The sequence below is a fragment of the Diplotaxodon limnothrissa genome, linkage group LG12 (assembly GCF_057381915.1).
Source record: "Diplotaxodon limnothrissa isolate DT_005_m linkage group LG12, D_limnothrissa_male_GT1.1, whole genome shotgun sequence".
NCBI lineage: Eukaryota > Metazoa > Chordata > Actinopteri > Cichliformes > Cichlidae > Diplotaxodon > Diplotaxodon limnothrissa.
The window spans coordinates 39559958-39585060 of NC_140607.1; the positions used below are offsets into that span (position 1 = coordinate 39559958).

The 25103-nt window shown below is 47.6% G+C and overlaps 2 protein-coding genes across 2 annotated transcripts in view; both read right to left on the bottom strand.

Annotated features, from left to right (window-relative positions):
* Positions 1-389: 389 nt before the first annotated feature.
* Positions 390-6183, bottom strand: tti2 (TELO2 interacting protein 2). Its single transcript, XM_085366952.1, has 10 exons — positions 5964-6183; positions 4414-4906; positions 4133-4302; positions 3724-3781; positions 3085-3213; positions 2905-2997; positions 2647-2834; positions 1590-1733; positions 1299-1458; positions 390-772 (listed from the first exon to the last, which is right to left on the bottom strand). Exons 1-10 carry the CDS (start codon positions 5984-5986, stop codon positions 686-688), a joined length of 1545 nt encoding a protein of 514 aa, XP_085223078.1. The 5' UTR covers positions 5987-6183; the 3' UTR covers positions 390-685.
* A 2135-nt stretch (positions 6184-8318) lies between these two features.
* Positions 8319-25103, bottom strand: part of c5 (complement component 5) — a 35172-nt gene continuing 18387 nt past the window's right edge. The window contains exons 18-42 of the mRNA XM_085367646.1: positions 24928-25012; positions 23118-23200; positions 22871-23010; positions 22516-22743; positions 22282-22342; positions 22106-22195; positions 21822-22034; positions 21614-21689; positions 21120-21279; positions 20913-21017; positions 20643-20814; positions 19893-20017; positions 18714-18794; positions 18473-18625; positions 18337-18399; positions 18178-18265; positions 17216-17255; positions 15968-16070; positions 15817-15891; positions 15560-15665; positions 14894-14977; positions 14722-14811; positions 9010-9102; positions 8663-8801; positions 8319-8584 (exon numbers count right to left, since the gene is read on the bottom strand). Coding sequence (XP_085223772.1) covers positions 8452-8584; positions 8663-8801; positions 9010-9102; positions 14722-14811; positions 14894-14977; positions 15560-15665; positions 15817-15891; positions 15968-16070; positions 17216-17255; positions 18178-18265; positions 18337-18399; positions 18473-18625; positions 18714-18794; positions 19893-20017; positions 20643-20814; positions 20913-21017; positions 21120-21279; positions 21614-21689; positions 21822-22034; positions 22106-22195; positions 22282-22342; positions 22516-22743; positions 22871-23010; positions 23118-23200; positions 24928-25012 — 2786 coding nt within the window. The 3' untranslated portion in view covers positions 8319-8451. The remainder of the gene's footprint in view (positions 8585-8662; positions 8802-9009; positions 9103-14721; positions 14812-14893; positions 14978-15559; positions 15666-15816; positions 15892-15967; positions 16071-17215; positions 17256-18177; positions 18266-18336; positions 18400-18472; positions 18626-18713; positions 18795-19892; positions 20018-20642; positions 20815-20912; positions 21018-21119; positions 21280-21613; positions 21690-21821; positions 22035-22105; positions 22196-22281; positions 22343-22515; positions 22744-22870; positions 23011-23117; positions 23201-24927; positions 25013-25103) is intronic.

Genomic DNA, 25103 nt, shown 5'->3' on the forward strand with positions numbered 1-25103 from the left:
GCAGGCACTATAACAAAGGGAACAGAGACGTGGGACCAGGGCAGACACAGACACTGACTGGATGTGGGGATACAGCAGACAGGGGAGACAGCAACTATGGAACACAGACAGAAAACCAGAACACTAAAACTCTAACCAAACCCCACCCAGAGAACCTAAACTAAGAATGATCCTAAAACCCGTAAAGCAAAGCTAGAATATAATGAAATAACAAAATCAAAGAACCAAAAACACAAAACACTGAGTCAACGACCCAGGGACCCTAACAGCCCTAGCCTGCAGCAGGTTGTGTGCCGTCGCGCCATGATCAGAGTGATGCGATATCGGCGCTCTAACATCATCACAGATCTGTGTCCATCTACAGAGACGAGGATGAAAACAGTCGGCCATGTTTGGTTTTCTCCGCGGAGCCGTTCAAGCCCCACGATGACGTTTATTAATCACATGGTTATGTTACAGAGCGCCGCGTCACAGTCGCACACACGTGAGAGTTCTCAGAGTTCAGTTCTGCGCCGTCAAACCTGTCAGCACACGGCTCTTCAAACTTCCTGTATCCAGATTACTTCCTGTGACGTGCCGTAAGCTTCGCCAACGTGCTGCCGTTTGTCTTTAAACGTCTGCTGAGTGTCAGGAGGCCGCAGCTGCTCGCCGTGGCTCTGAAAGCTCCGCCTCCAGGCTCGCAGCTTCACCTGTCAGTCGCAGTGGCTGCTGTAGCTAGGCAACCAAGCACCTCCAGGCTGCAGCAGCTGCTGTCAACCTCCTGGAGGAGGCGCTGAGAGAGAAACGGATCAGATCAGATTTCTGAGTTTGTGGCGTCGGTACAATCAATAATTTACACTGATCGATTATCTATCGCTACAACCAGCATGCAAACTCCACCCCCTCCACATTAAACAGCAGCTTTTCAAGTTCATCTGAGAGACTCAGAGGGGAAACTCAAAACAGGAAGGGGTTGGCCAGATGTTAAGCAAGGATAACACTTTCAAATTAAGAGCATGAAGGTTCAGTGTAAACACACTTGAGTGTGCAACACGTTTCTGTCCTCATAATTTTATCAAATCAGCTTCACACGACAGCAAAAAGAGCACAGAACACGCTGACACACGCCAGTACTCTGATTACTCTGAGGCCTTTAATGTAATCTGATAATAAATATGAATATTAATAAGAAAACATATATTACAATATTCATTCATGACAAATAAACAGGAGGCTACGACTCAGATTACAATCCTGAACTCACGAGGAAACACTGCAGGATGATGACATCATGAAGCGTCACGCAACAGGTGACTCACCTGCACGTGTCCGTGTGAGGCGGCGTCCAGCAGCCGGAGGCAGGCGGCGCTTTCATCCATCAGCTGCCGTCTGAGCGAATCACAGAGCTCCGAGTCCGAGGAGACGTCAACCATCAGCCGCAGCAAGCAACGCAGCAACACGTCGACACGACACGCCATCCTGACGAGGGGAAACACGCGAGCACGTCATACGGGACGGTCCAACGCCATCAGGACAGGAAGTAAGTAAAAGCTTCAAACTCGCAGCCGTGTGTGAGCGTGCGCGTGTGTCTGTGTGATCGTGTCCGTTACCGTGGCCACGCCGCTCTGGTCGTCTTCTGCAGCGCCTCCAGCATCCTCAGCCGGTTCGCCTCCTCAGGTGGGTCTCTGACCTCCAGGTACCCGAGCACCACCCGCTCTAGCCGCCACAGGTGTCTGCACACAGCCACGCCCACCCTGCACACACACACACAGGTGTGTATTCATATCCTTGTGGGGACATCTCATTGACATATGTTTTTCTTAGCTGCTTCCAGTAACCATCACACATGAATGCCCAACCATAACCCGACTGTAACACTAAAACCACAGTTTGGCTTCAGACTCGCGGCGATTCATGCAGCTGGAAAACATTCAAACTGTTCTGAGATCAGATTGAAGCAGCGGCGCCCCCTGCAGGCAGAACAACAACGAGCTCTGAACCCAAAGTCTGATTATCTACAAATTCATAAAAGACTTTTCTGTTTTAATCACAGCTGAGTCATCAAAGCACGACTGAAAACATTTAATTAAAACTGAAAAAAAAGAATCATTACAGACGCTAAAAAATACACGCATTTATCATTTCTACATTATTTAATAAATAATTTAATGTATTATAAGTGGGTTTATTATTTACATACAAATGTTTTTCTATAGTAACAGGTAAAAATACATTATCAATAAAATATACCACTTCACAGTAATTAATGTAACCTGTAGCATCTTATATTAAATAGGAAATCATGAAATTATGATTAAATATATTTAAAGTAAAATGAAACAAATTACTCATAATTTAATGTGATGAGCCATATATAGTATAGATATAAAAATATACAAATAATTAAAAATTAAAACGTTTATATTTGTCATTCATAATTAATTATACAAAAATACAAATGATAATTTATTAAAAACATTTTAGATACAATCAACATAAACTTTAACACTTTAGTACAATATCGTGAACTCATAATAACAATAAATGTGATCATTACAATGAACAGATAATATTAATAAAGAGTTTGTTTAATGTGTCACATTTTCATCCAGATAAATTAAATCACTGATGCTTCCATAGTAACCAAAGGTCAAAGGTCAAACCCACCTGTCGATGTACGCCGGCAGAGCAGCAGCATAGACGCGCCGTAGCACCACCTTGTTCTCCGCCTCCATGTGGGTCAGCATGAGACGCAGCACGTCGTCATGGCGACACGGCTTCCTGCGGGAGGAGGTGGAAGAGGAGGGGGGCTTCTCCAGAACCACCAGCAGGTCCAAGAGGCAGGACAGGACCAGCTGGGTGGGAGGGGGCGGGGTCAGTGACGTGTCATCAGACAGAGACAGAGTCTGTGTGTGTGTGTGCTACCTGGATGACGGCGGCCTCAGTCCTGTACAGGTGTTTGAATAACGCCTCATAAAGAACCTCGGCTCTGTTGAACTGATGCAGCTCTGCAGGCGGCTAAAGACACAAACACAGACACACACACATACCATCATCATCCAATGCCAGACACGACGCTGAGTGTGTGTGTGTGCATGTTTTTACCGTGTTGAGCACGATATGGTGCAGACAGCGAACTCCCAGCATGCAGTTCTCCAGTCTGTGGTGGTCACTGAAGAGGAGGGAGGGGGGAAGGAGGCGGGACAGGTGAGGTGAGAGTCCTGGGCGGGTCACCTGCACCAAAACACCAACACACAGGTGAAGACAGAGCACCTGATGGGTCAATCAGCTCCAACCTGTTTCACAGAGGAACTACTTTCTGTCCACTGTCTCCATCCGCCAGCCAAAACATACGCAGCGAGATGGGAGGGCCGTTTGCCTCCCGTCAGGCTTTATCCTGCTCAGCGATGCGGCTGGCGGATGGAGACAGTAGAAAGGAAATAGTTCCTACATGGAGGCTGGAGAAGAAGGTGTGTATGAGAATGAAGCGCACTTCATAAAAGACACCTGCCTCACCGCAGTCCTACACTTCTGCCTTCACAGTCTCACCTGTTCGGACCATACCACCCTCACAGGTAAGCGGGGGACGATCAAAGCATAAGCAACCAAAAATATCTTTAAACACGGGTTGAAGGGGGAGCCTGGCTCCTGCTGACCTCATGCAAACTTCTCTCATTCAACATCTTCAAGTGGCATCGAGAACGCTCCAGAGAAGAGCAGAAAGGGGTCAAAGGTCAAACTGACCTGCAGAAGACTCCAGGCAAACACCAGCTTCACGGCTTCACAGCGCTGCCACGAGTCCCTGCTCTCACACACACACACACACACACACACACACACACACACACACACACACACACAGACACTTAAATATTCAACAAACTTGTTTTTGTCTTTTAATCACAGAAAAAATAACGAGCTAGCCAATCACACAAACACAGTTTGAACCAAGTGGAGCTCAGAGCACTGAACACGCATGTTTTAGAATTTCATGTGAGGACGTTTGTACAGAGCAGACATCCCTGCACTCTCTGTGGGGAGAAGGCCAAGGTCCTCACAATGTGGCTGTTCCATCAGGGACTGGTCCTCCTAAGTGATGGAAGGCAAGTGTACACACACACACACACACACACACACACACACACACTCTCACTTGGTGAGCTGTGGCTGCAGGATGTCCAGGACTCCTCCCAGAATCCCTCTGCTCCCCTCCGTGTCCCCAGCCAGCAGGTGGGCGGAGTCTCTCCACCCTCCTGCACTCAGCAGCGTCTCCAGCAGGCCGCATGCTGCTGCTCTGGAGGCGGAGCTAGTCCACACCTGATCCTGATGAACAAAAGCACACTGGAAATCAAACAGCTGTCAGTGAATGCATCACGGGGTCAGACAGGAAGTACCTGTGCTGCAAAGGTGCATGTTTGATGTTTGCAGACTCACCTGGAAATGTGTGACAGCAAACACGCAGGTGGGTGGAGCAACAGCAAGTAGCAGACTGGTTGTCCGTTCTCTGGCCTCGCCCCCTTTCCGCCTGTCACCCAGAGTTGTTAGCAGAGCCGTGAGAGCGGCACACACCGCCGCTGCCTGTGTGGGGATGCTCTGATAGGCCGCAGCGCTCAGAGGGCTGCAGTCATCCTCACAGAGCGGCAGAGCAGCACAGCCAATCAGAGCACTGATCAGAGAGACATATGCTGCTTCAAGCTCCGCCCACCTACTGTCCTGGCTGGCTGGAGAGAACAGCCAGTCAGATCCAGCGTACTGGAAAAGCTGCTTTATTTGAGCAATCAGAGAGTGGGATTTAGGACAGGAACCAATCAGCTTCACCCTCAGCTGAGAAAGGAGCTCTGTGATTGGAGGAGGAGAGGAAGGGGACTGCTCCTCTGAGGAGGAGGAGGAGAGATGAAGGTCATGAAGTAAAGTGGAGAGCTCCATCCTGCACGAGAGAGAAAAGGAAAACGTCACAATCTGTGACTCACCTCCAACATTCTCCACAAGCTTTTATTTGAAAGGGCTTCCCACATATTCAGTACCGCGTGCTTCCACCAGGGGCACTGTGACCTCTAAGCTGGGGTCAGGTGATCTGCAGCTGCTGTGAGGCCATAGGTGACCAGATGGGATGAAGGTGGAGCTGGGGTGAACCCAAGCAGACACCTGTCAGTCAAAGAGGCCACTCCCCTAATTATGCTACCTTTAACCTAATCGATGCCTCAGTCTTTAACCCTGTCTAATACCTGGGTTTGGTATGTCCAAAAGCAGGATCATGATCTAACAGTAAACAACAACCTCACCTTACTACACCTGAGACAGGTGACCTGTAGGGCCGAGGCATTGTCTTTTACAGGTGTAGCATACCTACATGCTACACCGCAGCTCCATCGCAGCTTTCAGACTGTTATGGGTTTTTTGTTTTGTTTTGAAATCAGCCACGCTTTACGAGGAGGATGAAGCTCGTCTTTGAGCTCCTTGTTGGAGTCTTTCTGGCTCCTCCGTGGTTGCATTTCTTCTTCTGCTGTTTTATTGTGGCTGTGTGGCTCAGCAGCAGCCATGTTTCTGTCTGTGATCAGCTGATGGACACTAAAACTCTTCCTCAGATTTAATCAAAAACATTAAAGACTGCTCCACTTGGCTCTATTTTTCTATTTTATTATCATATGCAGCGTTCAGCTGGAGTGCCTGTAGCTATGGTTACTGTACAGGTGAGGACACACCTGTCTCTGCTGGCTTTAACATCAGTCACGGGCAGAGTTTGCACCTGCACACGTCAGTAAAGCGGGAAACCCTGACCTGTGCGCGCGCAGGTACTCGTGCAGTAGAAGCACACCTGCTGCACCTCAGAAACCTGAGCGCGAGGCTCACCTGCACCAACACTCCCACTAAAAATCAATCCCCGCGCGGACAGCCGTGACGTCTGTTAGCTGTGTAGTCTGAGCCGGCCTGATTAACAGATAACCGATTAATCGATGGTTTTTCGTTAAATGAGTGAAACTGACCTGAGAGCGGCTTCAGTCCTCATTCAAATTTACGTTAATTTTACAGGAAAGCAGCAGCGCGTGCACCCACACCCGCGGACTGTTTACGGGTACGAGCGGTGTGCCTGCAATAGGCTTCCGGCTGGGAACAAGCTGCACGTGAAAGGTTCCTGGCCCTGTTTTGAGCTTTAGTGCTGCCTGGGAGTTCGGTCCAACGGTGGAGCCGCGTTCCCCGTGACCTTACAAACACGTCCATGTGTGTTACGTTAAATCTGACACCGACTACATGAACTCCGTGGGCTCTGCCTCCGTTTTCCCACAGGGGAAATCCCTGCATCAGCTGATCGCCTGAAACGCTCTTCTTCAGAACAGGCTTCACTCCTGCGGCCGTCCGAGTGGATCTGAGATTAAAGGTGAGGCGGGCGGAGGCGGGGTTTCCTGTGATGGCCAAATGAAGCTTTCTGAAGCTTGTGTTGAAAAACGGCTCATTACTCGAAGCTTTTCAACAGAGTCCACTCTGGTGACATCTGCTGGCCAAAAATACGAAGAGCAGCTTGAATCTACAAAATCAAATGTACTGCTTCATTATGACGGAACACTCCGCAGAGTGAGGTTCTGTCTGATATTGGGCTGCCGTTGTGTTGCTTTGAACATGTATTTTTTGGGGTGAAAAACCACGTCTATTTGTTTAATAGTTTTCCTTCTTTAAACATGTGCCATGGTGTGGTCTTTCTTTGCTTGTGACTTATTGCTTGTGAAATATATATAATATACAAATAATAATGTAAAACACATAATGGAGGATGCTTCTGCTGTGAGGTCCTGCATCCATGTACTTATGCAATTAATCCCTGGACAGCTGGAAAGGTATTTTATAAATAATATTATATTTGACCATTTTTTTTATTCATATTTGTGATCTGGGGGTAGAATTGATTGTGAACTGGAAAGGGAAAATGCTTATGAACTTGTAAAGTAAAAACATGATGCATCACGATGTGTGAGCAGCTTCAAACAAGGTCATCCTGTTCTTATTTAAGAAGAGGATTTGTTCCTCTGTGCGATGGCCGAGTCTGTTTGTCTCTCCTGCCTCAGAGAAAATGCTCTCACATGGAACAGAAGACGCTGGAGAGATGCAGGAGTACGGTCTCCCTCGGTCCCACAGACTATCAGCTAAAAAGAATAAACAAATTAATTTGCTGCACATTTTGTAGAATAACATTTTAAATATTTTTTTGTTATATTACATTTAAAGAGTCAAATGAAAGTCTTTCTAACATTATTTTATGATATTAATATTATGAAAAACAGATTTTTGTTTTGACATTGTAAGTTTCTCATGTTTTAAGATAAAATAAACGAACACAAAACAAAATCAAACAACAAGAACACAAAGCTGGCAAACCCACCCGGCTGACCAAACTCAACTCAAAATTCTCCCACAGACAGAACCTCGTCTCTTCCTCGCTGCCTCCGTATCTCCCAGTCGAATGATCAGTGGTTTGCTGTCTCTTACCACCAAAACACTCCACAAATCTCGTGAATGATTCACTTTCTTACAAACCACTGAATCAGTTAGGTTGTAAATGAAGCTTCGGGCGTCACTGATCACGTGACTCAGGCCAAGCGAATCAAGCCTCGACACAGAGCTTCTGAAGCAGTGTGTTCGTTTTTGTTACACATGCACCGGAGCTTCAAGCAAGCCATCACTACCTGTTACTGTCCTGGGATCAGCAGCTTTCTGTTAAATGTGGTTTGCTGTGTGCTTTATTACACTTTAGTGTTTGGTCTGCTGACGGAGCTGCACCTCAACCCCACCTGTGAGGAAGCCTGAGGATGAAGAGCTCAGAAGCACGAAGCAGCCAATCTGCACCTTTCTCTGATTTTTTAAATATATTTTTTTCTGATTACTGTTTATTGCGGCACAGTTGGTGTGAAGCACCCACGATGTCGTTGTACATGTACAATGACAGTAAAGGGCTATTCTATTCTATTCTATTCTATTCTATTCTATTCTATTCTTATGCTCAACTGGAGAGATGACAGCACCTACATCCACCACCACTGAGTAAATACTTGTTACTGTACTTAAGGAGCATCTTCACCTGAACATCAACAAGGACGGGATGAGTGTGTGTGTGTGTGTGTGTATCATGTTTACATATCTTTGTGGGGACCATCAGCCCTTATGGGGACAAAGTGCCGTCCCTGCAAGTTTGAAAGCATCTTTGAAACTCAAAGTGTGGTTTTAGTGTCAGAGTTACAGTCAGGTTATGGTCAGGCATTCAGTTTTGATGGTTAGGGTACACGACTAGGGAAAGCATTATGTCAATTAGATGTCCTCACTGAGACATGAAAACAAGTATAAGTGTTTGTTTGTTTATCAGACCTCAGAGGGCTTCTTTGACCTTTATTGAACTTTATTATTTATTCCAATCTGAAGTGACAGAAACATTCAAACTCTGAATGAAGAAAGACTCCACCCCTCAGTGTGACATCACAGTGACATTCAGCTGCAGGCCGATATCTGCAGGTTCAGGGCAAAGTCCTCCAGCTGGGAAATGTAGTCCATACACTCAGGAGAACTACAGTCTGTCGGCCACAGCTCCAACACGGCCTCCGAGTCCAGAGGGAGGCGATACCTGTAACACGAGCACACAAGCTCAGCCTCGGCCAATCGCGAAGAGCGACAGGTGACACAGAGAGAAAGGGATACTGACTTGTAGTTGTTGTCAAGCGTGACCTCTGACCCACTGGCTCCCATCAGCAGGTACTGTCTGTTGTTCTGGATGTCCATGTCGCTGCAGGTCGCCTTCTTCACCAGATCCACCACGGTCCCAAACCTCACGCCCTCAAAATCTGCAGCAGGCGAGGAAAAACCACAGAAGAAGAAGATTTCACTTCACAGTGCAAAAGTGTTAAGATGTGCTTAAAGGATCCAACGGCTGCTCCATCACTCCCACCACGGTCGGCACAGTTTCATCAAAACCAGCCGGACGCAGAGCCGATCGTGACGTTCGGGCTCTAACGCAGCTGTCTGACAGCTTTCAGAGTCCTGTCAGCTCACCTTTATCTGTGTTCTTGATGACTTCATCTACGGTGGCTGTGTAGGTCATAAAGTCGCCTTCTGCTGCTGACTTCGTCACCGTCACCTTGTACGCTGCGGCAGAAACACAGACACAGTGTGAGCAGCTTCAAACAGTCAGGCAGTGAGCTCAGATCACCGAGCTCCTGCACTCAGACGGGAACATCGAATGTGAGTGAAGTTGGCCCCCCACCTTCTTCAAATCCAACAAAAGTGGTATCAAACGTTTGTGCTCATTTGTGCTGAAAAATTTTTCGTGTGTGCTGCTATCATTTCAAAAATATTAATAAAGTCTTGATGCGTGCTCAATCATCCAGGTAAGTAAATTCCAAAAGGTTGATTCTGTTCATCTGGATATTTTCAGTGGGACAAACGTTTCGTCATCATCCAGGTGACTCCTTCAGTCTCAGCTGACTGCAGGTTTCTCCAACCTTATAAACAGGACATTTGCATAGTGAAGGAAACTAGCACCACTGAATGAACAATGTGCTGGGGGGTTAGTTCCATGATTGTTAGTATGGAAATTCTTTTGACCATTGATCAATGACAACTAATCAAAGACACAGATTCTCAAATGGCCATGAGTACCATTCACAGAAAGTGGGGAATGGCTGCAATCACAGCATTGACAGATGGTGACAGATGTACCCTTGGGCCCCCCTTCTTGATTCAGAGATGGTCAGCATCCTGACAGCCCGATGGACGAAGCTGTCTCTCAGTCTGTGTGCTCTGGCCCGGAGGCTCCTCAGTGTCCTTCCTGATGGCAGCAAACTGAAGACGCTGTTGAAGGGATGAGTGGAGTCACCTGTAATGGAGAGGACCTTCCGGATGAGGCAGGCGCAGTAGATCTCCTGGGGAGGGAGGCAAGAGAGGTCCCCACAATCCTCTCGGCTGCTCTCACTACCCGTTGTCATTTTTTTCCTGCAGGACCCAGTGCAGGAGTCATACCACACAGTGATGCAGCTGGTGAGGATGCACTCAACTGTGCCTCTGTAGAAGGTGCTCATAATGGGGGTTGGATCTCTTGCTATGGGTCAGCAGAGTGAAGAGAATTATTATGTGCGTAATTATTCAGCCCCTTTGGTCTGAGTGCAGTCAGTTGCACATAGATGTTGCCTGATGAGTGCTAATGACTAAACAGAGTGCACCTGTGTGTAATCTAATGTCAGTACAAATACAGCTGCTCTGTGACGGCCTCAGAGGTTGTCTAAGAGAATATTGGGAGCAACAACACCATGAAGTCCAAAGAACACACCAGACAGGTCAGGGATAAAGTTATTGAGAAATTTAAAGCAGGCTTAGGCTACACAAAGATTTCCCAAGCCTTGAACATCCCACGGAGCGCCGTTCAAGCCATCATTCAGAAATGGAAGGAGTCTGGCACAACTGTAAACCTACCAAGACAAGGCCGTCCACCTAAACTCACAGGCCGAACAAGGAGAGCGCTGATCAGAAATGCAGCCAAGAGGCCCATGGTGACTCTGGACGAGCTGCAGAGATCTACAGCTCAGGTGGGGGAATCTGTCCATAGGACAACTATTAGTCGTGCACTGCACAAAGTTGGCCTTTATGGAAGAGTGGCAAGAAGAAAGCCATTGTTAACAGAAAACCATAAGAAGTCTTGTTTGCAGTTTGCCACAAGCCATGTGGGGACACAGCAAACATGTGGAAGAAGCTGCTCTGCTCAGATGAGACCAAAATGCAAAACGCTATGTGTGGAAAACTAACACTGCACATCACTCTGAACACACCATCCCCACTGTCAGATATGGTGGTGGCCAGAGATGGGCAGTAACGCGTAACGCGTTACTGTAATCTGATTACTTTTTTCAAGTAACGAGTAAAGTAAGGGATTACTATTGCAAAAACGGTAATTAGATTACCGTTACTTTCCCGTAGGAACTCTGCGTTACTGCGTTACTAAAACCGTGATTTTTTGCGAGAATGTCTCATGACAGTGACTTAAGCAAGTGCGACGTTCGTGACAACAGCTGTGTGCAGATCAACAGTGGATCATATATCGAGTGCGGGAGAGAGTATGAGCGTGCAGCGTTTAAAGCGTGGAAGTACTGACCTTACTTTGAGTTTGATTCCATAAAAAGTGACAAAAACATTAGTGTCCGCTGTGCGTGGGAAGAAAACTTCTTTTTACAGCGAAAAAACCCTAAACTTCCAACAAGCACCGAGTAGCTACGACGTAATGGGAAACTCACAGAGAAACTCGCGGATTCTTCCACTGACCGCGGCACACCTGCACCAGGGTAAACCTCCGCCTGCCCCACTCCTGCTTTACAGGTGAAAATAGAGCAACAGGACCGCTGAGTCTTTGACTTTATTTATTTTCTGCTGGGTTTTACTTGCATCTATTTGAAACACTGAGTGTAAACACACAAAATATTTTATTTTATGAGCTGGAATGTGCAGAAAATAGGTTTAAATGTTAAACTAATTTCTTCCAGTCAGAGAATGTTGCATATAATTACATTTTTGCTTGATGCATAAAGTTAAAAGATTAAAACTAATAAAACAAGTTTTAAAAAGAGACTTTTCCATTTGATTACATTTTGTATGATGGATTATGCAGAAAAAGTAGAATTGGGTTGAAAGATCTATCGCTTTATCACCTCTTCAGGTTGTAAATCGTGTTTTTAAAAAGTAACTAAGTAACTAAGTAATTAATTACTTTTGAAAATAAGTAATCAGTAAAGTAACGGTATTACTTTTTTGGGGAAGTAATCAGTAATTAGTTACTGATTACTTTTTTCAAGTAACTTGACCAACACTGGTGGTGGCAGCATCATGCTCTGGGGGTGCTTCTCTTCAGCAGGGACAGGGAAGCTGGTCAGAGATGATGGGAAGATGGATGGAGCCAAATACAGGGCAATCTTGGAAGAAAACCTCTTGGAGTCTGCAGGAGACTGGGGCGGAAGTTCACCTTCCAGCAGGACAGCGACCCTAAACATAAAGCCAGGGCAACGATGGGATGGTTTAAAACAAAACTTTGCAGTTATTTATTTGTAAAAATGTTTGGAATCATGTATGATTTTCGTTCCACTTCTCACGTGTGCACCACTTTGTGTTGGTCTTTCACCTGGAATTCCAATAACATTGATTCATGTTTGTGGCTGTAATGTGACAAAATGTGGGAAAGTTCAAGGGGGCCGAATACTTTTGGAAGCCACTGTAACTGGCTGCTAGATTTCTTGACATGAAGACAGCAGACAGTACGGGTCGGCAGCGACACCTCCATCCCAAGATCACTGAATACGGGGACTCCTCAAGGATGTGTGGTGAACCGCCTTCTCTTCACTCTGCTGACCCACGACTGCACACCATCACACAGCTCCAACCTTTTCATCAAGTTGCAGACAAAACAACTGTGGTAGGTCACATCAGCAACAATGATGAGATCTACTACAGGGGTGAAGTTAACCATCTGGCAGAGTGGTGCAGCTACAACAACCTGTCCCTGAATGTGGAGAAGACCAACAGCGACTCTACTTCCTCTGCAAACTGAGAAGCGCAAGAGATCCAACCCCCATTATGAGCACCTTCTACAGAGGCACAGTTGAGTGCATCCTCACCAGCTGCATCACTGTGTGGTATGACTCCTGCACTGGGTCCTGCAGGAAAAAAATGACAACGGGTAGTGAGAGCAGCCGAGAGGATTGTGGGGACCTCTCTTGCCTCCCTCCCCAGGAGATCTACTGCACCTGCCTCATCCGGAAGGTCCTCTCCATTACAGGTGACTCCACTCATCCCTTCAACAGCGTCTTCAGTTTGCTGCCATCAGGAAGGACACTGAAGAGCCTCCGGGCCAGAGCACACAGACTGAGAGACAGCTTCATCCATCGGGCTGTCAGGATGCTGACCATCTCTGAATCAAGAAGGGGGGCCCAAGGGTACATCTGTCACCATCTGTCAATGCTGTGATTGCAGCCATTCCCCACTTTCTGTGAATGGTACTCATGGCCATTCGAGAATCTGTGTCTTTGATTAGTTGTCATTGATCAATGGTCATAAGAATTTCCATACTAACAATCATGGAACTAACCCCCCAGCACATTGTTCATTCAGTGGTGCTAGTTTCCTTCACTATGCAAATGTCCTGTTTATAAGGTTGGAGAAACCTGCAGTCAGCTGAGACTGAAGGAGTCACCTGGATGATGACGAAACGTTTCACCCACTGAAAATATCCAGATGAACAGAATCAACCTTTTGGAATTTACTTACCTGGATGATTGAGCACGCATCAAGACTTTATTAATATTTTTGAAATGATAGCAGCACACACAAAAAATTTTCACCACAAACGTTTGATACCACTTTTGTTGGATTTGAAGAAGGTGGGGGGCCAACTTCACTCACATCTCTACTTTCAAGATTAGGCTTCAAACTTTCCTTTTTGCTAAAGCATATAGTTAGGGCTGGACCAGGTGACCCTGAATCCTCCCTTAGTTATGCTGCGATAGACGTAGGCTGCTGGGGGATTCCCATGATGCACTGGGTGTTTCTTCTTCACTCACTATGTGTTAACAGACCTCTCTGCACTGAATCACACTTGTTATTAACCTCTGTCTCTCTTCCACAGTATGTCTTTATGCTGTCTTCCTTCTCTCTCCCCAACCAATCACAGCCTGGTTCTGTCGGAGGTTTCTTCCTGTTAAAAGGGAGTTTTTCCTTCCCACTGTCGCCAAAGTGCTTTCTCATACCCACATAGCAGACAGGTCTGGCCCGAATCTGGTGTCAAGCTGGCACTGCTGACTGACTGGTGTCATGGCAGAGTGTATGTAAACCAGATGTGGGCCAGGTCTGGCAATGATGCACTATTTATGTTCCTATTTTCCTATTTTAGTTAGAATACCCAAATGTCATGTTGCAATACTGTACTGCTATGGTAGCCAACGTTTCAAATGCAGGTTTGACAGGTTTGTGAGTGTACACTTTATCCAAAACCTAGTGAGGGTTTATTCAGGTTTACCACTCAGTGGCTGTAGGTGAGGAGGTAGAGCAGGTCCCCTACTGATCAGAAGGTTAGTGGTTCAATCCCTGGTTTCTCCAGTCTGCATGTCAAGTGTATGAATGTAATTAGGAAGCATTCAGTTTAGAGAAAGTGTGTGAATGTGGCATGTTGTATAGAGCACTTTGAGTAATCTGGGAGAGTAGAAAAGTGCATATAAGAATCAGTCCATTCACTGTGTGAACAGAGATTCGTCATGTTACTATTGTGTTCCAGCACATGTTGTTATTACATGGCTTGATTGAGGTACACATTAGGCTGACATCTGGGGCCAGAGCTAAAACTGTTCTGGGCCAGCACAGGGCCAGCAGTGTGTCTGCAACTGGCCTTGTGCTGGCCCATGTGTGGGCCACCTCTGGCAAACCAGATCTGGGCCACCAAAGTGCGTCATTCTTCGCGGTATGTGGGCCATGTGTAAGCACATTGTGTGGGCCAGATCCAGGCCAAACCAGTTTTGCTGTGTGGGCAGGGGGTCACATGATTGTTGGGTTTTTCTCTGTATGTATTATTGTAGGGTCTACCTTACAATATAAAGCGCCTTGAGACGACTGTTACTGTGATTTGGGGCTGTATAAATAAAGTTGAATTGAACTCTGAAGCTCCACCTGCACGGGGCTCTGGGGCGGAGCTGGGGTGTAAACGTGGCGTTTTGTTGCGGACGTCGCTCGGCTCACCGTATTTAATGTGAGGCTGACACGTCTCGTTGGTTCGTTTGTCTAGTGTTAGCGTCACGTCCACGTCTCCTCTGTAGGTGGCGCACGCCGCTGCACAATGACATGTGAACAAACACGTTACAAAAACCTTTCACAGGTGACAGAAACCTCAGCCAATCAGACGGCCGACTACCTGTCATGCACTGACACTGTTCGCCCAGACAGAGGCGCTGCAGCTCCTGCTGCTCGTAGGAGAACTGCTTTGTGCACAAACTGCCTGAAAGAGATTAGAAATAAGACTTTATTGTTATTATTCTTCATAGCAGGAAACAAACAGGGACACGATGAATCCAATAGTTCAGGAAAAACGAGGAGCTTTTCCTCACAATGTCCACGTGTTTCCTTCTCAGCTGTAAATAAGCGATGGGAACTTGAATGAACGTATTTCGAGCTTAAATGGATGGAGCGCTGAAATAACGACACGACGCTCTGCTGCCTCAAAGTTTAACTGAACACAAGACTCGAGCAGCTTTGCATGATTCTCAGTTCAAAATAATCCCTGTTTGTGTCATACTGGGACCTCAGTTCATCCTGTCTGAAACAAGCACTTTTAACACCTCTCTTTAAACCCCTCCCTCACTAAAACCCCACTTCCTTCTGATTGGCCAGCTCTGGATGCCAACTGAATGGCAGCACTCAGTGTCTAAATTTGACGTTTGTAGCAGACGAGTTATTTTTAGAGGTGTTTCTTATGAAGGACTGTAACTGGCAGGAGGCAATAAAAACAGAACAGATACTTTTAATTTGAAAGGATTGAACTTCCATGTTTCCAAACGAGCGACGGGTTTCGGCCTCTCACCTCTGTCCTGGGGCTCGCTGACACTGAACAAGGACTTGGTGGCTCCGGTCACCTTAAACGTGGTCCTAATCCGAAAGCCCACGCACAGAAATATGTCTGAGGGAACCTGGGAGCCAGACAGGAAGTGACAACAACATGTGGAAGATTCAGTTCAATTTTATTTATATAGCACAAAATCACAACAACATTTGCCTTGAGGCAAATGGTGTGTGTGTGTGTGTGTGTGTGTGTGTGTGTGTGTGTGTGTGGTTCCTCACAGAGTCCATCTGGATGATGATGGTGTGCCCCTGGAGCTCGTAGTGGGAGATGATTGGCTGACTGGTGTCCATCAGCTGTGGAATAGCAGTCACTGTGAACACGTTCAGACTCTCTGAGCATCATCAGGCTGATCATCAGAGCTCAGCTCACCTGCTTCAGGTCCTCCAGGTACGCGTCCACACTTGTGGGCAGCTGGATCTTCATCACGGTCAGACTGGACTCGGTGAACACCTCGTTAGGAGGAGGTTTATACCTGAAACACAGGTACATGTCCTCTATGCAACATTCAGTTACTAAACACTTTCCTGCTATCGTGCTTTGATGATGACGACGTGGAAAATTGGAGCGTCCGATTCGTCAGCCTGTCCTCATTCATGCAAGCGTCTACATCACAGCTAACATTGTCCTGTTTCAGAGCAGCTTCCTGTGACTGCGTCAGACACACAGAGTGGACACTTTGGCTTTAACATAAACTTACTGTTGCAGCACCAAAGTGACCTCATGGGTCTCCTGACCCAGCGTTTTGTACTCGTGTGATTTATTCTATGGTTTCTAGTTTTGATCCCTTGCACCTCATGTTTCTCTGTGCCCCCTCTGTTCTGTGTAAAGTCTGTGTTTCTTGGTCTGTCTTCGCATGTTTTGAGTTTCTTGTGTTTTCTGTCACTCTGTATGGTGACTTATGTTCTAATGGTTGGTCTTTTGTTTCTCCCTCGAGTCTAGTTTCTTGTGTTCCAGGATTTCGCTCTGTGTATTATTTATCATCTCTGGTCTTTTGGTTCTTTGCCTTATGGTTATGTCTCTGTGTTTCTTAGTTGCTCTGTCTCCACCCTGTCAAGCTCGCATCTCAGTGTTATACTTCCTGTTTTACTTTGAAGGTCTGTGTCTGATGTGAGTGTATCCTACTTTGCTTCCTTGTCTCGTCAGTTCTGATTTCTCCCAGCTGTGCCCTCCTTCTGTGTCTCATTCCCTCGTTATTCCCCAGTGTATTTAAGCCCTGTGTTTCTCTGTGTCAGTGTCGCGTCGGCCCTCGTGCTGTGTGGCTCGCTCTGTGTTTCCCTGTGAGTTTAGTTTAGTTTGCTTTGTATGCTCGTTTTCCCGTGCCAGCAAATAAAGCTGTGATTTTGAGTTCATCCCTCGAGACGGAGTACCTGCCACGCAGCGCTTCTTGACAGATTTTTAGTTTGAGTGTCCTTATTTTCCTCTCAGCTATGGATTCTGTCACTAGTTAGGTTAGGTAACATAAACTACTGAAAGTCTGTTAACCACAACCAACCCAGTGACGTCACCCTCTGTAGTTACATGTGTGACCGCTTTTGCAGCAGGGATCCATGCTGTGAGTTAGCCTTCATGCATGCAGCGTTTCAGTGAGCGAGAAAGACAATCATGCAGTGCTCTTACTTTACACAGGCCACCAGGGTAGGAGTTCGTAATCTTGGATCTGAGGAGGAGAAAGAAGACATTTAATCTGGTGACAGGCAGCTGCTGCTGCAGGTAAACAGCTGGAGCACTGTCTCTGTTCAAAACAGAAGTACAGAATAGAAAATAAATGAATAAACCTCACTGTAGTGAGACAGGAAGTGTAAAATCAATGAACAGAATCAACCTTTTGGGATTTACTTACCTGGATGATTGAGCATGAAGACAAAGAAGGAGGACGCGCGAAAGAGTTTAATGTTCAAAGTTTGGTTTAAAAGAGGAAAAACTCTTGGCTCTTGAGGGAGGCGGTCGCACTTTCTCCTTCTCCCTCATCTTTCCTGCTTGGCTTCTCATGTCTTTTGTATAGTCTCGCTTATTCTCTAACCCTCAGACAGTCTCCCAGACTTGTTCTCTAAAAACATAAAGAAGAATTATGGATTTGATCAACTCGTCCCTTGACGAAACTGACACCCTCCTGGGCTTGGGAGAGCCCGACTGTCCTGTGGAGACGTTTGCTGCCGGATACTCGATGGTCAGTTGCGTCGTGTGTCTGGTGACGCTCTCAATGGAGGACATTGAACGACATCGACCAATTCGGAACCACGATAACAGAGTTCTGGCTGATTGGAGCCGGCTTAGTACAAGAAGCAGCTACAGCTTTTGAAAATCCCACAAGGCTGTCCGACATGATAGACGATGGGCAGGGCTGTGAGTAAGACTGTGGTTATGGATACCATCTTGGAGAAGAACAACAGGAATTGAGAGACCTGGTGACCTGTGATGGACCAACTGTAAAATTGGAAGCAGTTTGTTCGCACTAACCAAAACAGCTACCATCTTCATCTCATGTTTTGAGTGTGGTGTGAAATCTGTTTGTGGAGTTTGAAAGTCTGCTGTGGCTGTGATCTTTCACATACACCTGTACATCCAGGTGAGATACTCACTGGTTTCAGGCATGACCACCTCAATCGTGAGGTCAAAGTTACACGTGGCCTGTGCGGACGCCACGGTCTGATAGTACACCGTCTTCATCTGCAGACAGATCGGGGAACGTTAGAGCCGATTTTGCCCACATGGCTTCAGGTGAATTAACCCACACCCACCTTCACATTGGACACGCCACGACCATAACCTGTGGACACGGTGATGTCATCATTCTTTGTTACCTGGGAAGGAAAACAAAAAGGTTACTGTTGACCTGGAGCTGCACCTGACCTCGCTGCACTGAGCCGTTCTCACCTGGAAGGGTGAGGCCACGGGTCGACTCTGGCTCAGCTGGATTTGTCCCAGAATTCCTTTTGTTCTGTAGCGGATGCTGATGTCCTGACTGAGGGCGGCTCGAGAGACAACTCTGCTGTACTCCGTTAATGTCTCCAGAGTCAAGAAGGTGTCCTGAGGGAGGTCAAAGGTCAACAAGAAGCGCAAAAGAGGTTAACAGAGAGGGGTTTTAGGTGGCAGGCCGAGTTTGGGGTGTATTTACCTGCACAGAGTAGAAACCTTCACCGTAGTGCTGATCCTGGGTCAGCCAGGACAGGATGGGTTTCGCATATGAGATCCTCCCCTTAAAAAACAACATTATTTTAAAATGTGAGGGGAACTACAGAAACACGCCCCCTACAGGCAGAGAGGGGAACTACAGAAACACGCCCCCTACAGGCAGAGAGGGGAACTACAGAAACACGCCCCCTACAGGGAGAGAGGAAAACTACAGAAACACGCCCCCTACAGGCAGAGAGGGGAACTACAGAAACACGCCCCCTACAGGCAGAGAGGGGAACTACAGAAACACGCCCCCTACAGGCAGAGAGGGGAACTACAGAAACACGCCCCCTACAGGGAGAGAGGAAAACTACAGAAACACGCCCCCTACAGGCAGAGAGGGGAACTACAGAAACACGCCCCCTACAGGCAGAGAGGAGAACTACAGAAACACGCCCCCTACAGGCAGAGAGGAGAACTACAGAAACACGCCCCCTACAGGCAGAGAGGAGAACTACAGAAACACACCCCCTACAGGCAGAGAGGAGAACTACAGAAACACGCCCCCTACAGGCAGAGAAGGGAACTACAGAAACACGCCCCCTACAGGCAGAGAGGAGAACTACAGAAACACGCCCCCTACAGGCAGAGAGGAGAACTACAGAAACACGCCCCCTACAGGCAGAGAAGGGAACTACAGAAACACGCCCCCTACAGGCAGAGAAGGGAAGTACAGAAACACGCCCCCTACAGGCAGAGAGGGGAAGTACAGAAACACACCCCCTACAGGCAGACAGGAGAACTACAGAAACACGCCCCCTACAGGCAGAGAGGGGAACTACAGAAACACGCCCCCTACAGGCAGAGAGGGGAACTACAGAAACACGCCCCCTACAGGCAGAGAGGGGAACTACAGAAACACGCCCCCAACAGGCAGACAGGAGAACTACAGAAACACGCCCCCTACAGGCAGAGAGGGGAAGTACAAAAACACGCCCCTACAGGCAGAGAGGAGAACTACAGGAAAACGCCCCCTACAGGCAGAGAGGGGAAGTACAGAAACACGCCCCCTACAGGCAGAGAGGGGAACTACAGAAACACGCCCCCTACGGGCTGAGAGCAGAACTGCGGAACTTGAGAAAAGAGGAAAAACTAAAATATCAGCAGGAAGTCACAGCACCTTAACCAGCATAGTCAGTAGGACGTACGCCGTCATCTCCACCGTCACACCGCTAGATTGATCGGGCTTCAGCCAGTCAGATGTCACACTGGCCTCCTGCCAGTACCTGAGTACAGCAGGATTACCTGAACAAAAACACAAAAACAAGTTTAATTTCCTGAATCTTAAGCCTCTTTTCTACTGACACCTACTCAGCGCGACATTTTTAGGGGTTTTCATAAACTAGTAGTACCTGTTACTTTTTAGTACCAGGTACTACTCGATCTGAAAATGTCATGTCAGCAGGCTGCATGCCACTGATTGGCCAGGCAGTGATGTCACTTGATGAGTCATGAGACTGAGAATACAACCTGAACTGTTTGAAACCCAGCAGAGTGAGAAACCTACTTACTGGACTCCACCCAGACTGACGTGGTACTCAACTTTAATGCAAAACAACCAAAAGCCAGTAGAGTTGAGCTGGTGTTGGAAACGAGGCATTAGTGATGGATGGAGCATGAGCAGTGGAAGGATGTGATACACGTCAGTGACTGTTTTCTGCCTTTCTTCTTACTGATGTATTAATGCCATAAACTTTAAAATCCCGAAATCAATGTAAAGGAAAAGAAGCACACTGACTTTTGAATATTATCAGGGATTCTTTGAGTGGTTTATAACAAATCCATCACACAATCAAACAGTAACTCAAAAAACTGCCATTCAGCAAACAGAGAGCCAATCAGAAAGAAGGAAACAAAAAAAACCACACACCTTTTTGCCGTGCCAGCTTCTCCAGGCTGCTGATGAGCTGGAAGGATATCATGCTGTTGGGGTCATGAAGGGTCAGCGCATAGGTCGCCACTGCACGTACGTAAACACTCTTCACACTGAGGGCATGCTGGGAAATGTAGGCTACGGCAGAACTAATACTGTCCTCGTGGATCTGAAAGCAGGACGGTTTATGAGCAGCTTCTTCAGTATTTGTTTAGCGCTCAGGTAGGCTGATGTGTTGAGTGATGAGACGAGGAGGTGTGGTCTCACCTGAAGCTGCAGGATCCGGTCTCTAATCTTTGTTGCTTTGTGTAGAGCAATCAGTGTAAAGGCTGTCAGATACACTGATTGGTCCACTGAATCTGTCCCCTCAGCCTGCAGCCAATCACAATACACAAAATTAACAAAGCTCTGTCTCACCACAAGAAACATTCAAGTGAGAACAGAAGAAGAAATGGAATAAGCGGAGGCAGAGACCAAGATTCTGTTGGATTTGTAGGGGGACTCCTCAGTGAAGGACCCGTCCGGCTGCTGAGCCTTGAACATCAGCCAGGTCAGAGACTCTGAGAGAGTCTGATGGTTCACGGAGACCACAGGTTCCGCCGCAGCCAGAGCCCTCACCACCAGGGCCGTGATCCTGACAGACAGCACAGAGGGACAGAAGTACCATGGTGTCATTCTCAGGACCAACCAGCAGATGGCACCAAAAGCACAAGGAGGAACCCGTGCAGATCCACGCGCTCACGTTTGATAAAAGCCAGTCTGGGCTGTACTACAGCAAAACATCTCACCTGAATGTGTTCATGTGTTTCTTTTATTTTAGGAAGCTATGCTGTTAAACTCAAATACTCCATTACAAGTGTGATCCTGTGAGATGGCTGACCACCCTGTCATAAAACCACAGGTCCATTCTGTCTCACCTGCAGACAGGTGAGGAGGACACTGCTCCCGAGGCTTTGATGTTTACCTACCAGGTGCTGGGCTCTCTATTCCTCCACATGCTGTAGCTCGAGTCTCCAAGTCTGAATGAACTGATGCTGACGAGGCCTACGCGCACACACACACACACACACGCACGCACGCACGCACACACACACACACACACACACACACACACACACAGTAAATGAACTGTTAACCCTCTGTGCTACCATCGGGGCCTCTTCAGTGCCTCCTCACCCTCCCTGATCTTCCTCTTCATGTTAGCTGCACTCTTCTGGATGTCTTCTCCCAGCACGTTCCAGCTGCCTGATGCTTCCAGGTACTGAAACAGCTGGATGAGGGGGAGGAGGCCGCCGAGCTCCACCTCCGCTGATCCAACCGGCAGGCTGATGAGCTGCCGGAAGCCTTCGGGGTTGTGCCCCACTGACAGGACTTCCCCCAGCACCTCGCCTGGTACACAGAACAAACATGATTTTGTTTGACATGCAACTGTGCAGCGAGAAATGCGTTCCACTTGTTACCATTGATTGTCAGCATCCTCTCCACATCCGTGTTGGGAACCATGTTGCTCGGCACTTGGTTCTTCAGCTCCACTGTCCTCTTCTCTGAGCCTGCAGGGCCACAAACAGCCCGAGACAGACTGACATCAGCAAGCACTTTAGGTGGAGCAGAGCTTCACAGAGCAGAGCCTACGCACCATACACTCCCTGTGGGTCGAGTCTTCCTCCAGAGCTCACCTCCCGCCTCACTCCTTCAGGCTGGAAACACAACCGAGATTAGCATCATTTTACAGACAGAAGTCTGGTTTCAGTCTTTAGACTGGAAACGCTGTTAGCAGCAGGTTGGCGAGAGCGTGGCTCTGCTAATGTGATTATTAGCATTTGTGTTTCTGTTCATTTTCATACTCCTGAGACAGTCCGTCCGTACGTACCACCACTCGCAGCTTCTTCTCCACGATGTCTGCCCGACTGTAGGGTGTTTTCAGGGTGAAGGTCAGGGTGTGCTCTCCAGGTTCCAGTCCCAGCAGGGTGAAGGTCACTGGTCCCACCCCTTTTCCTGGTATCTCGTTCCATTCACATGCTGTAGAGCGAAGCCCTGCCTGCCCAATCACAGACTTGAGCAGGCAGATCGCCGGGCCGACTGTCAGCGTCACGCAGTACTGAGGGTGAAGACGGACAGAACAGAAGATTCTTCATCACTGAAGCCACAGCTACCCCATCCAAACCCTACAGGGATGCATGGCAAAGGATCATGGGATATGTAGTTGGGTGGTGTGTGTTGTGTACCCTAACGTGGTCGAGCAGCTGGTTGTACACGGACCCCTTCAGCTCCAGCTGCTCTCCTCTGACCACCTGATAGGGCAGCGGGACGTCCACGCTGAGCGGCAGACGGACCGACACCTGGACGGGATCTGCCACGCACATACCTGTCGGACAAACGGGAACCATCCGACTTTACTTATCCCTGCATACTGAGGGGCAGAAAACTGAAGAGCAAGGCACGCTTAAAAAGGAATAAATGAAAGAAACTCGCCGTTCTTGAACATGCCGACGGCCTTTATCTGCCACGTGGTGAGAGAGTCCGGCAGAGTCCTGCTGACCGCCAGCCGCCCTGAACTAATGACAGGAAACACAAGGACAGTCACAACAGTCCCTAAAGACAGGGAGGCGGATCTGTAACCAGCTGTGCTGCCTGGAGCATTAAAGCTGCCATCATTGTTGGGACCATGTGTAAACCTTAGTTAAAGGAAATGAATGTCTGACTTGCCAGGCATGGATTAGCTCTCAAAGAGTATTTTCAACAGAACTTCTGGGACATGTTCTGTTTGGACACAGCTTCACATTTAATGGTTTTTCTTTCATCACTGTTTACAGTGTAAATTCTCACTGAAGGCATCAAACTGAATGAAAACGTGGAATTATGAAGTAAACCCAAACATGTTTTATATCCACCCTCTGCTTCGATTCCTGCTTCGCTCACTCTTGGCCTTCTCTCCACGAGCTTCATGAGGTCGTCTCCTGAAATGGTTTCCAACAGTCTTGAAGGAGTTCAGAGATGCTGAGCGTTTGTCGGGCCTTTGCCTTCACTCTGCGCTCCATCTCATCCCAAACCAGCTCCTCTGGGTTCAGGTCAGGTGACTGTGGAGGCCAGGCCTCCATCGCTCTCCTTCTTGGTCCTCACACAGCCTGGAGGTGTGTTTGGGGTCCTGTTGGAGAATAAATGATGGGACGGCATGTCGCTGCAGGATGCTGTGGTGGCCATGCTGGGTCAGTGTGCCTTCAGTTTGGAAGAAATCCCCAACAGTGTCACCATCACACCCCCTCCTCCATGCTTCACAGTGGGAACATGCACGTGGAGACCATCGTTCACCTTTTCTCCCCAAAGACACGGCAGGTGGAACCAAAGATCTCAGGTTTGGACTCATCAGACCAAAGCACAGATGGTCTGATGTCCATTTGTTGTGTTTCTTGGTCCAAACAAATCTCTTCTTGTTGCTTTATCTTAGTCGTGGTTTCTCAGCAGCTGTTTGACCATAAAGGTCTGATTCACACAGTCTCCTCTGAACATGTACAGATGTGTCTGCTACTGGAGGTCTGTGTGGCATCTGTCTGGGCTCTGATCTGAGCTGCTGCTACATGATCCCAGATGTCTTCAGTTTGTATCTACAATGTGGAAAGTAGCACCAATGAAGAAAGCCCACTAAATGAGAAGGTGTGTCCAGAGTTCTGACTGGTAGTGCAGATTCAATGCATTCAGTGCTATCACCTGTAAGACGTCCTGGTTTGAATCCACTCTCTGTGTGGAGTCGGCATGTTCTCCTCATGCCTGCTTCCTCCCACTCACATTACATTTACCGGTGATTTAAAACTGACTGTGAGTGGTTGTTTTCCTCTCTATGTTAGCCATGAAACAGACTGCTGACCTGTCTAGGGTTTACCCTGCTTCTTGCTCTATAACAGCTGGGATAGGCTCCACCCCTCTGTGACCCTGAGTTGGATAAGTGGAAAAAAGGAATGGAGCTGTCTTAGAAGAATGTTTCCTGCTGAGCTGCATCACTTTGAAAGCTCAGATTGTCATCTCAGAAGCCCCATCTTTTAGTAGTACAGACGTGTTTATGGGGGACAGCCAATCAGAAGAGCATTAGTTTGAAGGGGGTGGAGCTAAAACAGCTTGTTTCAGACAAGATGGTCTGAGGGTTGCACTGAGGCCCAGTATCAGATAAATACGCATTATTTCTAACTGTGAATCCTGCAAAGCTGCTCTGGTAGAGAACAGAACTACGGAGCTGGGACTGAGCAGAGTACTTTAATCGATTTTGTTCCTGAGGTGTGTTTGATGTCACCTGATGCGCTGCACCTCCCACATCCAGCTCTCTGGAAAGTAGCTCCGCACCAGAGAAGGAGCGAGGTCAAAGTCTGCACCCATTTCTGTACACAAACAAGAGTGCAACACACATTGACTTACACCTGCTCTGACATCATAATAAACTCTATAAACCAGTCAGAGAACAGCTGTCTG